Genomic DNA, 18,135 nt, shown 5'->3' on the forward strand with positions numbered 1-18,135 from the left:
TGCACCTACACAATGTTTAGGAAAATTTTATTTAAAGATACAATTTAATGAACCAATCTGAATAAGTATTCCTCATCCTGGAAAGAGAACCGATGAAATTGCATAATATATCAAGCAATACATTTTTCTAATATCTGAATAATACACTACATGCCTGAGAAATAAAAAATAATTTATTATAAATCTTATATTTTTTATATAACCGGAAATATAACTTCAATGCAAACATATTAGAAGCCCTAGCCACCCATATCAAAAATATCAACATTAATACTGATTATCGAAGAATATCTACTAGATATGCCGTGTGTGACTGATTGACAGTTAGGACAAGAATCGACATGTTGGAGGGGATGCGAAGAAAATAAAGAAAGTAAAATCTTTCGACGGTAATATATACCGGAACGAAACTGAAAAGAGATTCTTCAACTGAGGAAGCGATTTCTCGCAGCAGACGAGAAAATCCAGAATAGTTATGGTCTCATCCTGACGATGACCATCAGGGATGATCCGTATATGATCCCCGAGCGCCACGAGTTTTCCCGCGTTAATGATCGCCGGCACTTGCCCGGGGCACGCCTTCTTCGAGTTTCGAACCTCGCGACTTATTGGAGTGTCACGGAGCAGGATGAGGAAGAACGCGGAGCAATGCGTTTTACAGGAGCGTGCGGAAGGCGTCGCCCTGAGCGAAGAAGACGATAATGACGGCCGGCCCCGCTCTTCAGTCTCGTTCGAGGTGAAACGACCGAGAAGAAGACCGGGAAGAGGATGATCGAAATAAAAGCCTCGGTGCGTGTAGTTATGTGCCGGTTTCTTCCGGTTGTGGCCTTGGATAAAGGCTTCTTAAACGGACGCCTACCGAAACAAGTGGAAAACATGGGAACATACTTTTTACCCAAATATAATATCGCAAAATATACTTCAATATACGCAACAATGCACGTAAACGAAGTTATGTAAAATATATCTGCAACATCTAATTTGTTACTCCTCTTCGTTTCGTTCGTCAAAAATATCTAAGAACTTATGAGTACGCGATAAACCGAGATTCGATTAAAATCGAGCAAATATAGTGAGATTTTAATACGTATAATGGCAATCTCCTTAAATGACGTGATTCTCATTGCTCTAATTTTCAATTGTAAAGAAGTTATTTTTATGCAGAATCAAAAACGTCGACTCGCGTGAACAAATCAAAATCGCGTATTAGGAAAGGCAAAATACATATATATGCGATTAAAATAAAGTGATATACGCCAAGAAAAATCAGTATACAATTTGAATGAAAAATTCAAACTGCTAACGATTAAAAAAATAAGATAAGATTACACATTACATTTTACAATGTTGCACGCGTAGCATCAAATAGTACCAGAAAGCACGTAACAGTCAATAATGAAGAGCCACCTGCGAAATGGTAGGACTCCGCGTTTCTTTAACGGGAAAAGACGCGCCGCGCCGGCAAGGTGGGCGAAGAAGGAGAGGGCGACGGGGAACGAAGAAGCGGACGCCGCCGTAGAAGGTGGGGTCGCCATGGTTGTGGTCCGCCTGGGAAAAAGAGGACCACGCATTGTAACCCAGGGAGCGAGGAGGCCACGCTAGGCTGACCCTAGGCTTTACATTAACCATCCACCGTGTACACACGCACGTAAATGGCCGTATCGGCCACCCCCGGCCCCGGGCCCGGGCCCAAGTTTGTACCTGTTGCACCGAGTAATCATTGCCCTGCGGGAGCAGCTCCCTTTTGTCCTCCTCTTCCCGGTCTCTCCTCCGCCTCCTCGGCGCTTTCCTGGGGATAAGATTGCGCGACGCGCGACAGGCGCGAAGGATCCTCTTATATGCTCGCGGTAAACAGAGTGGAACGCGCGAGAACATCCTCGAAAAGACCCTTTCCAAATCTCGCGACGAATTATCGGAACACATCGCAATTAGACCGGCAAAGACTTTTTTGTTCCCGAAAATGTCGCACGGCGACGAACCTTCGCGCTCGCGAGAACAAACCTGGGCCGTGAGAAAAGTCTTCGGAAACGGTTTTCGCGGACACCGCGGGATTTGGAGTGACTCGATAACAGAGGAGAGAACGAAAGTTATTCATTACGTGCGTCCGGAAGCGAGCGACGCCGCGACGGAAGAGGAGGGGAGAAGATAAATCCGAGGAGTTACATGTATACTTCCACGTAACTGTAACTGATCATAGGATTGCGATATTCTGAAGAGACGGTGGAAATCTCCGAGGCGCGTAGATTCCACTGTCATTCCTGTTACCTTGTACGAGGTAATTCTGACGCGGAGCAGAGCGAGGTTGGAAAAAAAAAAAGGAGAAAAAGAACGAGATACGCGAGAGGAGATCGTACGTGTTGATATACGAAAAAGTTTCATCTTTCGCGGGAGATTGGGGGTTAGTTATACGTAGCGCGGTGAGATGCCACGGCGCGATAGGGGGTAAAAAAGTTTGCGCCGGTACTCACCTTCGGGGCAGATGCACTCGTAGTCATGTTCGCCGAGCTGATGGCACGAGCCTCCGTTTTCACACGGTGACGGATCGCAGGGGATGTAGTCGCTCTCGCAGTTTTGCCCGGTGTACCCGCTCGAGCACATGCATCTGCAAAGCGAAAGCACATTTTAAGAGAACGCGCCGGAAAGGGGAGTTTTAACGAGGCATAAATTCGAGTTGTTCAAGCGAATAATTTCTTTTTACCAAGTAATCGATCTCTCTTATCAATCTTAACGTACAAATTGGATGCGCGGGTATCGAGTCTCCGCGAGAAATGTCAGGTAAAACGATCCAACAATTGAAAACGCGAAACAATTCCGTCGATATCGCGTCGATGTCGATGCCGCGGCCGCGACAAGAACGTAACACCGATAATCATACCATAATCCGATGCGGTCAGTAATTGCAATACCGTTCGAAGGAGATAGTACAAGCGCGATTGCAACAATTACGGGAATCTATTGAATGGCACATAAATATCTTTGGTAAATGAGTTGGTAAAAATCGTCAAAGGTCAAATGTCGAAAGAATTTCACTTTTGTGTAAGAAGGTTCATATACATATATTACATATGTCGAATCACGTGATAATCACTTTTATTGTAAAAGTCACTATTCGCTTCTAAGAAAATGTTTCCACAAGTTAGAATAATCGTCGTTCCAACATGGCACTTGTAATAATTATTATAAAATATATCTTAAAATAATGATTAAGATATACATGTGTTTTTGCAATATATTTCACGTGGTACTTAATTCAATTTAATTAAGTTATAATTTCATAATTAATATTTTTCGGATCGCGAATATTCATCTCTACATCATTTCTCCTAGCTATAAATGTTTGCAATTCGTTCGCGTCTCATTCTTCGTCTCTAAAAGCTCGCTTTAGAATTAACGATACTCCTACCCCGATCCCACATTCGTCAATGATACATCCATAACGGTGGATCCAATTTTATTTCACTTTTTGACGGCGATTAGCGAGATTTCGTGGCGCGAACGTACCTCGAACTCGCGACGAGCAGCAGGAGCAGAAACACGCGGGTGAGATTCATTTTTGCTCGCAATCGATGCCCACGAACGGTCGCAACGATAAAACGTAATCCTCATATTTCGACGAGGAGCCTGGGCCGCGAATGTTCACTCCATTCTCGAAGAGCAAAGATCACGCTCGGTGTACCCTGCACCCTCCTGTTCTTCGGTTTCACAAAAAAAAAAAAAAAAAAAGACGTATCACATCCGTACGTACAACACCTTGGCACTATATCCTTCACTTTGATAATTACGATATAACCTTTCACGGTTCACTATCGCACTGCCCGCGGGGGCCACACGCGAGAGCGTAATCCACAACTCGGTGATCACAACGTAAACAAGACCAACGAAGAAGAAACAATCCCACGGTACTCGACGACACCGCTGTAGTAATAAGCAAAATAATCCAACTGGGCGGTGGCCCGATGTCGACGATCACAAGAATTCGCTGTGCGCGACAATTTGAATAAATTATAACGCGTGTATCGTGTCACTTCCTCGAATCGGCGAATCGGTATATTCTCTTTATCTGAATCCAACGGAATCGCGCGCGCCGATTCGCGCGGTGCGCGTCCCGGGCCGGGGGGTGACAAAAATTCCCGGGCGTATTCACCGCGGCGTTCTCGGAGCGCGGCTTTCCCTTCGTTCGCGGCACGACGCCAGCGAGCCGTCCGGCGTTCTCCTTTTCATCGTTCCCGCGCTACCTCGCGTCGCATCCGGCACGCATCTCCTTCGCCCGGAGCTTAAAAAAATCCCTTCGCTCTCCGTATTCCGCTTTGACACCACTAGGACACCCGGCGAGCGACACAGGCGGCTTCTTCCTCCGCTTCCCCGTGCGCGTAGGTATCCCGCCCTTTTGGCTTTCGGCTCTTCGCAGCGCGACTCGCGAGTCGCCACCTGTCAGCACGCGATCACCACGCGACCCACGTTCCTCTCACGATCGCTCCAGCCTCCGTTTTCCTTTTCCAGCTTCCGCCGAACACTGACGTTAGAGATGCCCCGATCCGCTTTACAATTTATATCTCACACTGTGTGTAACAAGAAAGTCGGAGCATTGCCGGCGTCGGTCACGCCGTTGACGGAGTCAAACCGCGAAACCTTCACGTAGCCTTCGCGTAGCACCGGAAAGTTCGCGTATCCAGCTTAATTCGTGTCGTCAAATTCTCGCCTCTCGTCGCTCCGAATTCCGTCTCGAGGAAGGTTTCACACACTTGTTGCTCGCCGGGTTCAACGGTCGGAAGAACGGAGAGGGAAGAACGCGTGCGCGCACAGTGTCCGGGATCGATTTCTCAATTCTCACGTAACTGTCAATTCGCATCGACGATCACTTCACTCGATTTACCGCGAATAAACCTGTATCTCGCGCCCAGCTCGCGAAATCAAAACGGGGGGACGCGCGCGCGAAACGTGCGTCGTCCTCGAACGGCTGGCGACTGACTAATCTTACCTTTCGCGGCGCACCGCCCAGAGGGCAGCAGCGTCGCATTTCGCACGACCGACCCCTCCGCGCGTTCGCGGTCGCCCCCTCCCCCCCTTCGTCCCTTCGCCGCTTCGTCCCGTCGGCGTCGCTCGGTCCGCGGTCGGTCGGTGGTCGCACGCGCTTTCTCTTTCTCTTCGCCGCCGTTTCGCGTCCGATCTGCGCTCTCCTCTCTTCTCCTCTCCTCTCCAGCTCGCGCTTACTTACCGCCAGCCGTCGGCTCCATTCGCCCTCGGCTCGCCGGTTTCGCGACGCTATCGTCTCGCTGCTCTGGGGCAGTGTCTTTTGCGCAAGAATGTCTTTCTCTTTCTCTCTCTCTCTCTCTCTCCCTTATCCTGCCACCTGAGAAGTCGATCAACTACCACCGACTTCGGTTAATGTAAACCGAAACTTTTCTTCAACGCGTCTTTTTTTATCCGCGAAAGTCAGTAAAAAGCATAAGAGATTTAATATCGACGGGATTTAATAAAGAATTGAACTTTCAAATAAATGTAGACAAATTAAATAATTAGGTACTGGTTTTATAGCTTGCGTATATCTGTGTGGATCAACTTTTATTGTTCAATTCATATTAGTAGATCAATTAGACAAGATTTTTTAATGGACGAATTATAAAAATATTATAAAATTAAGCAAGAATGTCAAATCGAATTCTCGCAAGTGTTTACTACACTTTTTTAAGCATGAGAATGTGCAAATTTGAAATATCGAATTCTTCAAATGTATGTTGTCGATCAACTACGCCGACTCCGGTAATATAAACTGAGACTATTCTTCAATGTGTCTTTTTTTTTATCCGCGAAAGTCAGTAAAAAGCATAAAAGATTTAATATCGAAGTGATTTAATAAATAATTAAACTTTTAAATATAAATGTAGACAAATTAAATGATTAGACGCTGGTTTTTATGGCGTTGCATACCTATTAACTTTATTGATCAACTTTATTTCTCGTTCAATTCATATTCGTAGTCGTAGATCAATTAGACAGGATTTATTAATAGACGAATTATAAAAACGTAAAATTAAGTAAAATCGCAAATGTTCATTACGCTTTTTTAGGTACAAGACCAGAATGCGTAGATTTAAAATATTGAATTTTTCAAGTGTGTAAATTTGTCGAACAGGACCAACTCTTTTATCCACGATCGAACCACTTTGCCCGAGTCAACGGGTGCGTTAATCGTTATTTTCGTGCCTGAAACACGGTCCATCGCTCCGTTTACACGGCGGCAACACGTAAATCCGCAAAATGACGGGCGTGTACCGGGTCCAGTGCATATTTGAGGAGGACCGAGTCACGTCGAGAGCAAAAACAGTGACTTAGGTTTGACACAGAAATGCGTTTACGGAGTGCACCTGCACCCTCCGAAAATTTCAAAGTGACATCAATGCGTAACATGAAAGTTCGAAATAAAAACTCATCCTCGATGACTAGATTTACGAAAAAACTTAGTTTTTGCTAACAAATTTTTAAAACAAGAAAACAAGGTCTCTTTAAATACGTAAGTATCCGCGGTACAACGCGAATGATAAGACATTTTTATATTTTAGAGAATTAATATTTTATATATAATTTTATTATACAATATATTATATTCAAATTCGATTTGACTCCACATTTTATATTATATTCTATATTCTATATTATATAATATATTTAAATGTTCGCTGTATAATCGTACAAGGTGATTATTTGCCCATGATGCCGTTCAAACAACCGTTGTTGTCATCGAAGGCGATCGACTTTAAAGTTTAATTTTCTTGTTTGCCGACATACGGAACACTCCGATTGGAAAGATCTGCGGGCAGAACGATGGAAAGCCGCGAGGCGTGCTTTCCAAAGAGCGAGGGGACGATCCGCATCTTTTCGTTCCCCGCGGAATACTTGACAAACCGATGACAACGACCCTCTCTCTTTCTCTCTCTCTCTCTCTCTCTCTCTCTCTCTCTCTCTCTCTCTCTCTCTCTCTCTCTCTCTCTCTCTCTCTCTCTCTCTCCCCGATATCCTGCGGGCCCGGATCCCACTTGTACACGTTTTGTAGCAACGGTTCTCCCTCGCCTAATCCATTATTCCGCGTGACCGACCGCAAATGATTTCCGATACATTCGATTTTCGAGAGGCCCGTCGATCGCACGTAGATTATCTCTCTCGCGCGACGCGACGCCGCGCCGGCGGCGCACTCAATGGTCCAGCGAGGATATTCGGTTCGTTCCACACTCACATCACGGAAAACGAGATCGCAAGAACGAATAATGCGGGTCGCTGGAGTTGTTTACCCGGGAACACGCTTTATTTCGCCATAATAATTCGAAAGGTGGATCCGAAGATTTCTTCCCCGAGAATCTCTCGACTCTGGTTGGCGATAGCATCATTCATTCACGATAAAAATGTCGAAAGTTAACTGCTCCATTCTATCATACACTAAAAACTTCCACCGTTATAAAAGATTTCGCATATAATTACCACACGATGAGCCGAGGTAGGAAGTGCTGTTGAATCACGCCGGATTTTTCTTCCGCAATTAATTATTGTCCGGCCACCCTAATTAATTAGTCATTCGATAAGCGTTGAGATCCCCGCGCCAATTAAGACTTCAGCGTCTAGGATCGGGCCCTAGCCCCGACGCGATGCGCAGCGCGTTTATGTCGGCGCGGCGCGAGGAACTCGCCGGCTCACGATCGTGCAGGCTTAATGGAGAAGGTAATCGATGGAAGCCGAACGTATCGCCACGATAAAGTCTAATCGACAAGTATAAACATCTCACGTGGCATATAATCAAAATAAAAGTCCGCCGTTGACGGCGCGGTCACGAAGCAACTTAAATAAATTTGCGATAAGTGAAGTGATACGTTCATAGTGATCGTGAAATTCGCGCAGCAATATTTGTAATTTTATGAGACAACTTTATGAACTAATTGGCGCGTGAATACTTCTCCACACGCGTTACTCGCATATGTTTATTAATGTATAAATATAAAATTATTTTTTCGGAATTTCTCGAAATAATCGTAAAAGGTTTATGGCAACAGCATTAGAGTTTTTCAACTGCGTGTTATTTATTGTCTATGCATTGATACATCCTTCACAACCATTGTAAGTAAATTTTATGCTAATTATTAATGATTAATGTTAATCGTTTTTGTTATATAATAATTGTATTGTGTGTTTAATCATATCTTAATACTGGATATATACTAGGTGCGCAACTAAGTTTCCGGGTTTCACATATAGATGGCACCAATAACACATGTACTCGACTTACATGTCTGAAGTTGTCTGAAGTTATAGCTTGGACATCTGTTAACAATAACCAGTCGTTATATAAACACATATCGCAACGCAAAAATATTTTTTCTAACAACGGAGATGTCGAGTTTTGTGCCAAATAAACAGCATTTGCGGGAAGCTTTGCTTTTCTGCTTTAACTTGAAAAAAAAATGCAGCTGAAGCACGTCGTTTGCTTGAGGAGGCCTACGGCGAACATGCACCATCGAAAACTACCTGTGAAGATTGGTTTAAACGCTTCAGAAGTGGCGATTTCGACACTGAGGACAAGGAGCGCTCCGGAAGACCAAAAACAATTGAGGACGCCGATCTGCAAGCGTTATTGGATGAAGATGATACGCAAACACAAGATCAACTTGCGGAGGCATTAAACATGACTCACCAAGGTATTTCCAAACGTTTACATGCCATGGGAAAAATTAAAAAAGAAGGAAAATGGGTGCCGCATTAGTTGACTGAGAGACAGATGGAAAATCGAAGAGCCACTTCCGAAATTTTGCTTTTGCGGCATGAAAGAAAGAGTTTTCTTCATCGAATTGTTACTGGCGATGAGAAGTGGATATATTTAGAGAATCCCAAACGCAAAAAATCGTGGCTTTCACCTGGTGAAGAATCAACATCGACGGCACGGCCAAATCGTTTTGGAAAGAAGACAATGCTCTGCGTTTGGTGGGACCAGAAAGGAATCGTGTACTATGAGCTGCTGAAACCGGGCGAAACTGTCAATGGGCATCGCTACCGACAACAACTGATCAATTTAAACCATACATTGCTCGAAAAACGGCCAGAATGGGACACGAGACACGAACGAGTGATATTGCAGCACGACAACGCTCCGTGCCATCGCAGTTCCATCGTCCAGGACACCATCAAAACGCTGAAATTATAGGATCTGCTACCGCACCCGCCGTATTCGCCAGACCTGGCGCCTTCCGATTATCACTTGTTCCGGTCGATGGCGCATGGCTTGGCTGGGCTACACTTGACCAATTTCGAAGAAGTGCAAAATTGGTTGGATGAATGGTTTTGGTCCAAAGACGCGTCGTTTTATTGTCGCGGTATTCATGTATTGCCAGAGAGATGGCGAAAATGTATAGCTAGCGAGGGACGATACTTTGAATAAACCATTTTTTGTATTTCTCTTGAAATTTTCCATTTTTTATTGATCAAAAAAACCCGGAAACTTAGTTGCGCACCTAGTACATGTAACCTTTCTTTATAAAATTAGTATAATTACATCAGTAATCAATAATTGAAATATTTCGAAGATTATTAGGAGAGATAAAAATTTATACTTTGACTTTTTTTTAATGTCAATCTACTCCCAGCAATTAACATTCAAGAGCATTTTTATTTACGAGAATTATTGCATCGGCAAAATATCTTGGTCGATCAGTCGATTAGTGAAATAAAGCTATTTTATTTCTAAACAAAACTGATAAGAAAACAGTTATTCATATATACGTAATGAAAATGCATCGATAAATTGATGAGTCATGATGAAGATAACTCGGAAACAAATGGCAAAGGAAAAACCACAATTGTCTTATCTCCCTCAACTTTTTTTACTTATTGTTAGTAGCAGTCGGATTCAAATCAATAATTTTTCCGTATATTTCAAATGTTATCCCTATAGTTGTATTTTGTCCTTTCCTTTGAGACATGTTCCTTTATTCGAGACGATTCTCTCCAATCTAGTCTCTACGACATATGCAGCGTGGTCGCTTTTTATACATCAGGGAGGACAGTGCAGCGAATACGATTGGCCGGCGGCATAATTTCACCATTCGCTTCGACGGTCGGTTATTTCGCTCTGTCGCGGTGTAGAAGGGGAGCAATCGCACGCGAAGGAGCACCACGGAGAAACGAAATCGTCTTCCACGAAGGAAGAGGGAAGATGACGTCGGAGGGGACGGAAGAAGACCGATCTACGGCCATTTTTCAGGAGACCGGCCCATAGAAACTATTGCGGCAGCCCGTGCATCGCGACAAAAAGTCGCTTTTTCATGAGGGTCCCTTAATGCGCGCTCTCCTTCGACACTGCGAACGGCGCGGCGGACGGATGAAGAAAAAAGAGGGGCGGGAGAGGGCCGGGATTAATCGAAAGTCCGTCGACGAAAATCGCCGCGGCCTCGCATGTTTCGTTCACCAAGTCTTCCGTTGCCGGTTGCCGGTGGTCGTCGTCACGACGTTTTGTCATTAGCCGCTGAAAATTGATACGGGTCTGCGTTGTGCGATTTAACTTGCGCCGCCGCCGCCGCCGCCGCCGCCGCCGCCGCCGCCGCCGCCGCCGATTTAATTGACGTCAAATTGAAGCGTGGAGGGAAGATTGGATTCGCGAGAGCGACCGTCGAGACGAGCGACGAAAAGGGGGAAGGGCAGAAGGCTGAAGCTCAAGTATATCTTCGCGACCGGCTCGTTTCCGATCTTTACGACGCCATCAAATTTTGCGATGAAAAGATCCTCCAACAGAATATTAAGTGCCCTTTGGTTAATAATGTCCTCCCCTTTCTATAGTCACTGATGCGATGTTTGATTACGGCTTCGTATAACAAGGAATTACACTGTCGCGCGGGCACCTGCTACCTTGTGCTTTCTTGCGTCCATTATTGACACCTTTCGAGTGATTGAAAGGACTGATAAAATAACGATACGTACAACGCGCACTCCTCTTTCTTTCTTTCTTCTTTACTCTTTACTCTTGTTATATTATATGCCGTTAACATATTTCTCACGTGCAAAAGGCTTTTTCACATGAAAATATTTACACAATAGGTATTTAATTCTTAATATTCTAATCCAGCATTGTTGCACGTTAATGCGATAATCAAAGCGAACCAAGTTTAATCCATAGGTACGCAATATATGTATCTCGATGATTTATGTAACGCTTTCGCTTTCTCTATTGTAGAAACGTAAGAGAGCAAAGTTTTGACAGCGTCTATAAACAGATGAATAATTGCGGTTTAGTTTCTGAAAGAAATGGTCAGACCTGTTATCGCGATTCACGATAAATCCTCCTCACGCGATAAACAAGGTTTTAAACCGTGGTTTTGTTCCGGTTGGAGATTGCGCATTATTCGCGGCGAAATATAACAGGAAATGCGGTTCCCCATTACAGACGTTACATAAATGTTCGTGAATGTCGATGAAAATCACTGGGAAACGACTTGTCTTCGCCGTCGCGGTTACACGAGAAAGAATGCCTTTTCGTTCTCGCGCGAATCATCGTGATGCGTGCAAACTCGTGCACGAATGAATTCCGTACGAGTTGAATTTAAACCCATACAATCCAGTTGATTGCACCAATAATGCTCGCATTTAATGTGCCACTGCCGCAACGAGCTTTTACGTAAATCGAACATGCAGCCGTCTTTACGGCACGTTTATTATTACGTCTATTATGCATTTATGCGCCTCGCAAAACTTGTTACTTAATTTTACACTCGCTCACAAGAATTTACGATTACCGTTTCGCGTTGTTGTTATCGATGATTACCTTCCGCATTTAATATCTTTCGCGGACAAATTGCCGCAGAATATCACAAGAACTGGTGCGTAAACCAGCAAAGTCGAGACCTCGTCGCGGATCAATGCATCATCCGCTACAGCGCGGTCCTCTCTCTCTCTCTCCTCTCTCTTTCGGCTCGCCGCGAGAATCTTCAATTTGCGTCGATTAATCGTGCGCTTGAACGACAATTCCGCGTCGAGCGTATTGTATGTCCGGCCGAGTGACGTAAACGGATACATCGCAAGAGTAAGAAGCATAATGCGGATTAACGTGGTTTTAATGGAACGCAGACACATCCCGGTCGCTTTCCCGCCCTAATTGCCTGAATTGGTCGAAGTCGATATATTAATCATTACGTCGACGTCGTATCATTATGACGACAAAATGAAATTTCGTCTCCGTGCAATTATTCAGTTGTAGCGTGACCAGTTTAAGAAATGTGTCTCAAAAATTCAACATGTATTTTATTACGATATTATAATTAAATTCTTTTCTCTGAAATTATGTCAGGAAGATTATTCTATCTCCAGAAAAGTATTACGTGCACGTTTGTGAAATAAATATCAATAGACACATACAGTGAATAGATAAATTATAGATAGCGAGAGTTACAGTGCAAGAATTGTTTCCCGGCAGAATTGAGATATCTCCACGCTACAATCTCATTCACACGTAATCAAACTCACACGTCTTGATGAGCATGCATTAGCGGCGGAGTACGCTGCATGCTGCATGACAAGATGCCAAGTGACGGTTCTCTCCAGTCTGTGCGCATATGTATCGCGAGATACTTTTACTTCTTGCGCAAGCGTCTCGCTATTATATCTCACCGCGTCGTTAAATGCAATTTGCATTTTCCATTGAGGCGACGCGTGCGCGCTTCCGTTTTCACACGATGTGGAAGTCGACACGGATCGTCGATTGGAACAGTCCGGCGGACCTTGCGGGCCTCGATCGAATGATTATCGAGCTCACCTACGATATTCAGTTTGCGTTATAAATAGTCGCGACGCGCGATCGACATACCGCCGCGATAATGGGCGGCTTGCCGCAGCAATAATTATCGCCTCGACGATAATCTCACTCGTATGATTGTATGATCGAAAGCTATTATGGTATAATGTTCGCACCAATTGCCGATCGAAAGTTGCATGCGTTAACAGAGAGGAAAAAATACTTTTTATACGTTTGCACTTTTATATCTTATGAATTAAAGTAAAAGAGAGCTCTTATCATTAAGGAAAAAAAATGTGTATTAAGAATAAGTAAAATCGTGATCGGTTTGAAATGTTAATAATGAAACATGTTTTCTTTTTTATAGAAAATAAGAAATAATTTCTGTTAAAGATAAAGAAAATACATGAAACTTCGACTTTAAATTGAAAAAAAAAAGTATATTTATAGTGCATCTTGATAATTTCCTTGTCGCCCATGAATATACATGGGGTAACAAATGATTACAGTTGCGAATATATCATTAGAACTTCAAGGAGGGCGAAAGAATTCGCCCTTGGAAGCTTGATCTCTCCTATTCGATACACTCGGCTGATGATGATATTATGGTTAATCATTCGATACGCTTCTACAATACGTGGAACTTATCCTCGATTATGACACATATATTAATAAGGCGTAAACCATAGATTACGCGCATTGATTGATCTACATTTTTTTCATAACGCAATTTTCGCGAGGTCGAGAAGAATAATAATTTTCTCGAGTATAATTGCAGTGAGTCCACGTCATCGATATACCTATGAGAATAATCTTTATGTTCGAAAATCGGTATAAAGAAGAATCGATAACAATTCTTGCCATTCAATATTCGTCAGTCGAAAACTAGACTTAACGGTATGATACCGGTTTAAATCCCTGGCTAAGCGTACGCGGAAACGTTTGTTGACAACTACACTCGAAACGGCCAGTGAGTGATAGATGAGGTTTGCCAAGAATTCTCTTAATTATTCCGAACGCTCGGCTGACTCGCATCTTTGTCGTACCCGACGCATTCTTCTTTCTCCGCGAAACCGCCGAAGATGCATCGCGATTGCTGGAAATGCTATCTCGATAGGATCATCGACCAGATCTACGAGATTCTTTCGGCTTGTCGCAGTATACGCGGCGCGGAGGATGCAAGTAATGCATGTGCTGAATCGCGTGTTCATCGCCGACCATAATCCGTTTCGACGTCGGGACTGGTTGGGACTTGGGACGCAATCGCGGTTACGTTCGAGGCTACGCAAAGTCACGTGACGATCGCTCTTAATCTTAATTCCGATCATCTCATCGCTAAGATCATGAGATATATACAATACGACATTGCAGAATCGTCCTTCGCAGAGATAAACTGAAGTATTAAATAACTAATTTGAGACGCGCAAAAAAATTTCGATAATCTACTGATACTGATATAAATGATACAAAGACTATATAATTAAAAGTATAATTAAAAATTATGTAAAAATTAAAAATACTATTAAACAGAACAGCATAATCTTACCTCTAATCTCTCTATCAAGTTTATATTTAATTATGTACTTAAACTCTTAACAATATTCGAGTAAAAGTTTCAGTTTAGGGTAAACTCGGATAAGATGGCCAACCCATGTTTATTCGAAACTAGATGATGAGTTAGATTGATAGAACATGGGTTGGCCATCTTTCCTCTATGGCCATCTTACCCGAGTTTACCCTATGATTTATTTCGCAAATTTTTCCTTTATATAGAAAAATAGGATCAAATACCTAGCTATACTAACATCAACAAAAAGAAATCTATATCAAATGACAGTATTTCAAATGATAATGCGCGAAATATCAACAAGGCGTATTTTGAGTTAAAAAAGCGATATCAAATACTACCTATTTTATATCTAAGATTATATTTATCTTGGCACTATTTCGCAAAAACAAAATTTTTAAATCCACATCAAATTTATTCTGTAAGAAAATTATATTGTCTTTCTAACATAGAATTATAATCCAGAATAAAAAATTATATAAATTCATAAACATCTCCTCTATATAAAATGTGAAAAACAATAACAAATTATTAATCGAACTATCTTAATTTTAATTTTGCTCAAGAAGTCAGAATATATATTCAAATAATTTATTAACAAGATTTATTAGTAATTTATTAATAAAATTGTCTCTCTCTTAAATTTATTTCACTAATATACTTTATATTTGGTTAATTAAATAAAAAAATGTACATTGATAACATCAATGTTTTATTAATGGCTAAGAGCTGTTTATGGTAAACAGATTATAAATTTAAAACTTGCCTCGGGATACATATCCTATGTCCTAAGCCGAGGCGATATTTCGCCGCGCGCATGAACGTTACGCGAATTAATCCGACACGTCCGCTTGCCGCAAGTTTCGATTAAAACGAGTGTCGAGGATGACGCCCGTCACGCTAAATGATATCTCGCGATATGCCCTTCGTGCGAGATACGCACGATTTTTCCGCGACGCCTTGCCGCACGCTATGCGTGAGGCAACACTGTAAATTTTCCCGTTTGCGCAGTTACGTACAGCCCATTGAGTTCTTCTCATAAAATTCTTTAATCCGGATCTCCTTTTCTTTCTTAAACACGAATAATCGCTCACTGAAAATATAATTTGTATTTTCTACAAATTTACGTGGTAATAAATAATCCAGAATTTTGTATAACGCAAATTAGCATTCCGCGATTTATATAAGGCTTGTATTAAAAATATCCCTGAAAATTGCACTTTTTACAGAAAAGATGTAAACGCGATTCAGAGTCACGATCATCCATTTCTAATATTTGAGAAGAATTCTTTTAAAAAATTGGATTTAATCAATACTAATTCTCTCATTCTCACGTAATGTTTAACGTCATTTCCTTAAAATAACGATGTTGCCACTCAGGGGTGACTTCTTTTTGTTTATTATTTGAAGCTAATATACTGGACGTATAATATATCGCTAGAGAATCATAATATAATTTTTGGATCGCGACAAGGTGGAGTCTCTATCTCCGTGAGATGAGAATAATAATATTGTACGAGACACACATCGCGGCCTCCTACTTTGTGCCCTTTCTATGTAGACTTAAGTCTTCACAGTATCGCGCGGTCTAACGACCCAACCATGAGCGACGTGTTACATGGCGAAATCCGAAAATGTCTGTCGTCATCATGCCGGTCACGTAGTTATCGGCCGCTATCAGAGAACCGGGTTCTTTGAATCGTTCGAGATCCTTATTTTTTCCCCGTGTCACCGTCCGAGTTTCAAGGAAACGACTCCTGCTTCGCAACCGGCTGTACGACCCGGGTGTGACCTCTCGTCTAGGTTTCCATCCCGTGGAAAACAGTCTCGAACAGCTCGCTCCTCACGCGACACATAAAACGCGATTTAGAACGTTCAGAATTACTGGCGGCACGTAGCAACAAAGTGAGCAAGGTTGTAAGAACAAACTTCCATCATTACTCTTCTTGAAAGTAACAAAGCGTTTTAAACGTGCCTAGATAATTTTGTTAGCAAAAAAAGAAAAAAGAAAAACGAATATCCAGGAGATGCAAACGTGGCAGCGCGAACCAAGCTTTTAGATCCGACTTATAGTTTTTTAGTTAACTATTTAGAACAGAGTAACCGTTTCTTGAAAATCAAGTCAACTTGACGGAAATAATTTTTTATAAAGATATAAATCATATGACAAATGGATGCAAAAATGGAAATAATTATAGAGTATTTTTAAACATCGTAATTGTGTCTGTAACGTAAGACTGAGGCACCACCGCAAAATACTCCTGACGTCTCCCGCGAAAAGGCCAGGTGCGAGCTTAAGCTAGGAGCTCCGAGGAATTTGACCTCTCGGGGTCAATTCGCAACCCGTTGCAGGCCCCAAAATTGCTGCGGAGGCCGCGCTTGATCAAGATCCGCCGTTAATCCATCCTGGGGTTAAGGAACACCACTGGTCTTCGTTTTGCCTCGCCTCCGCTCAATTAAATTCTACTTCAGGGAGATTATTTCATAAATCACATCCTGTCCCGAACACACGCGCAGACGTTCCCCCCTCTCCCCCAACCATTTTCTCACCCACTTGTTCTTTCACCACATAACAATTTGCTACTATTATTTGAAGGACGAGACAAAGGCAAGATCATTAGGATGCGTTAACCCTGTACAGATTACTAGTGAGAATACTCATCGGTTGATATACATATATAATTATATCTACGACTTGAGCTAATTTAAAAGGGGAATTTTTATTTTTATTTTCCTATCCCGTATTATTGATCAAAAATGAGTTCCCACAGAAAATAGAATTACATCCGAAGTAGGCCTGAAAAAATGCATGTCGAAGCAGGAAATAACGTTTCTAAGTATGTAATATCTTTATTTGTTCGCATCGCGTCACAGAATTCCAGCGCAGGAGTTTAGCTCGTCACGCATGAGGGATAATGAGAGAAGAAATGCGCTGGTTATGCAATTCGCGAAAGAAGCGAAGAGCCAGTCGTCCGTACGGTACAAAAAAACCTGCACGCTCGCATTCTTGCATACCCATAGAACGATCGATGCCACGGCACGGTTGAGGGAAAATTCCCCGCGTTTTATGGGTATCTCGATCCAACGCAGAGGCGGCGGCGCGGCGGCGCGGCACCGGCAGCGCCCAGATGATGCCCAGATGAGATTCCACGGGCTCGCATGTCGCGGCATTTAATTATTTTCACATCGAAATTTCGCGCTTGTGAAACGACGATGCCTGCCACTTCTCGCTCTTCGCCCTCGCGTCACGGCGGCGGCATTACGGTATCCGGGTACCGATTCTACGTAACAATTTAATAGTATAGTATCTCCAACCGACACCACCTGACGGTCAGGTATGCCACATCAAAGTCTTTATTAGGCCCGATTGAACGTTACTGCGGCTCTACTTGCTCATACGCTGCCGTGCAATATTGGCGGCGACGGCGGCGGAATGTCCGCTTTTCATTCCATCTTCATATGCGTACATACCAAAGTCCCGCTTGCATTGACATTGATTATTTCTTGTCTACCATCTCGAGAGAGACATTAGATATATGTATATTTTTAATATTTAATCCAGACTAAAATCCGAGCTTCAACGCTCAAGATTAGACTTATTATTTGTATATACATCTTTCTAATAGGTTTTTCTTTCCTTTTTACCTAGTTTTACTCTGGAAATATATTCACTTTATTTTAAATTTTAAATGCAGAAAATATATTTAAAAAATGCAACTAAATTGCAGCAAAAAGAGCAGCTTGTTAAAATGTACTCAAGTCTTTATGATTAAATTGAAATATGTAAATGAGAGTTTCTGTCTTTTTT

The 18,135-nt window shown here is 42.5% G+C and overlaps 1 protein-coding gene across 2 annotated transcripts in view; it reads right to left on the reverse strand.

The window, feature by feature from the left end:
* The window catches only part of N (uncharacterized), a 251,553-nt gene that overhangs the window by 130,405 nt on the left and 103,013 nt on the right, over nucleotides 1-18,135 (reverse strand). Inside the window, exons 1-2 of one of the 2 annotated variants that reach the window (XM_071708364.1) lie at nucleotides 3,502-4,947; nucleotides 2,469-2,602 (exon numbers count right to left, since the gene is read on the reverse strand). In XM_071708364.1, coding sequence (XP_071564465.1) covers nucleotides 2,469-2,602; nucleotides 3,502-3,551 — 184 coding nt within the window. In that variant the 5' untranslated portion in view covers nucleotides 3,552-4,947. Of the gene's footprint in view, nucleotides 1-2,468; nucleotides 2,603-3,501; nucleotides 4,948-18,135 lie in introns of those variants that run through there. The other variant, XM_071708363.1, reaches the window with a different exon arrangement.

Source organism: Temnothorax nylanderi, unplaced genomic scaffold, assembly GCF_030848795.1.
Source record: "Temnothorax nylanderi isolate EJ_2023f unplaced genomic scaffold, tnyl_v1.0 TNYL_tig0067_pilon, whole genome shotgun sequence".
In the NCBI taxonomy this organism is placed as follows: domain Eukaryota; kingdom Metazoa; phylum Arthropoda; class Insecta; order Hymenoptera; family Formicidae; genus Temnothorax; species Temnothorax nylanderi.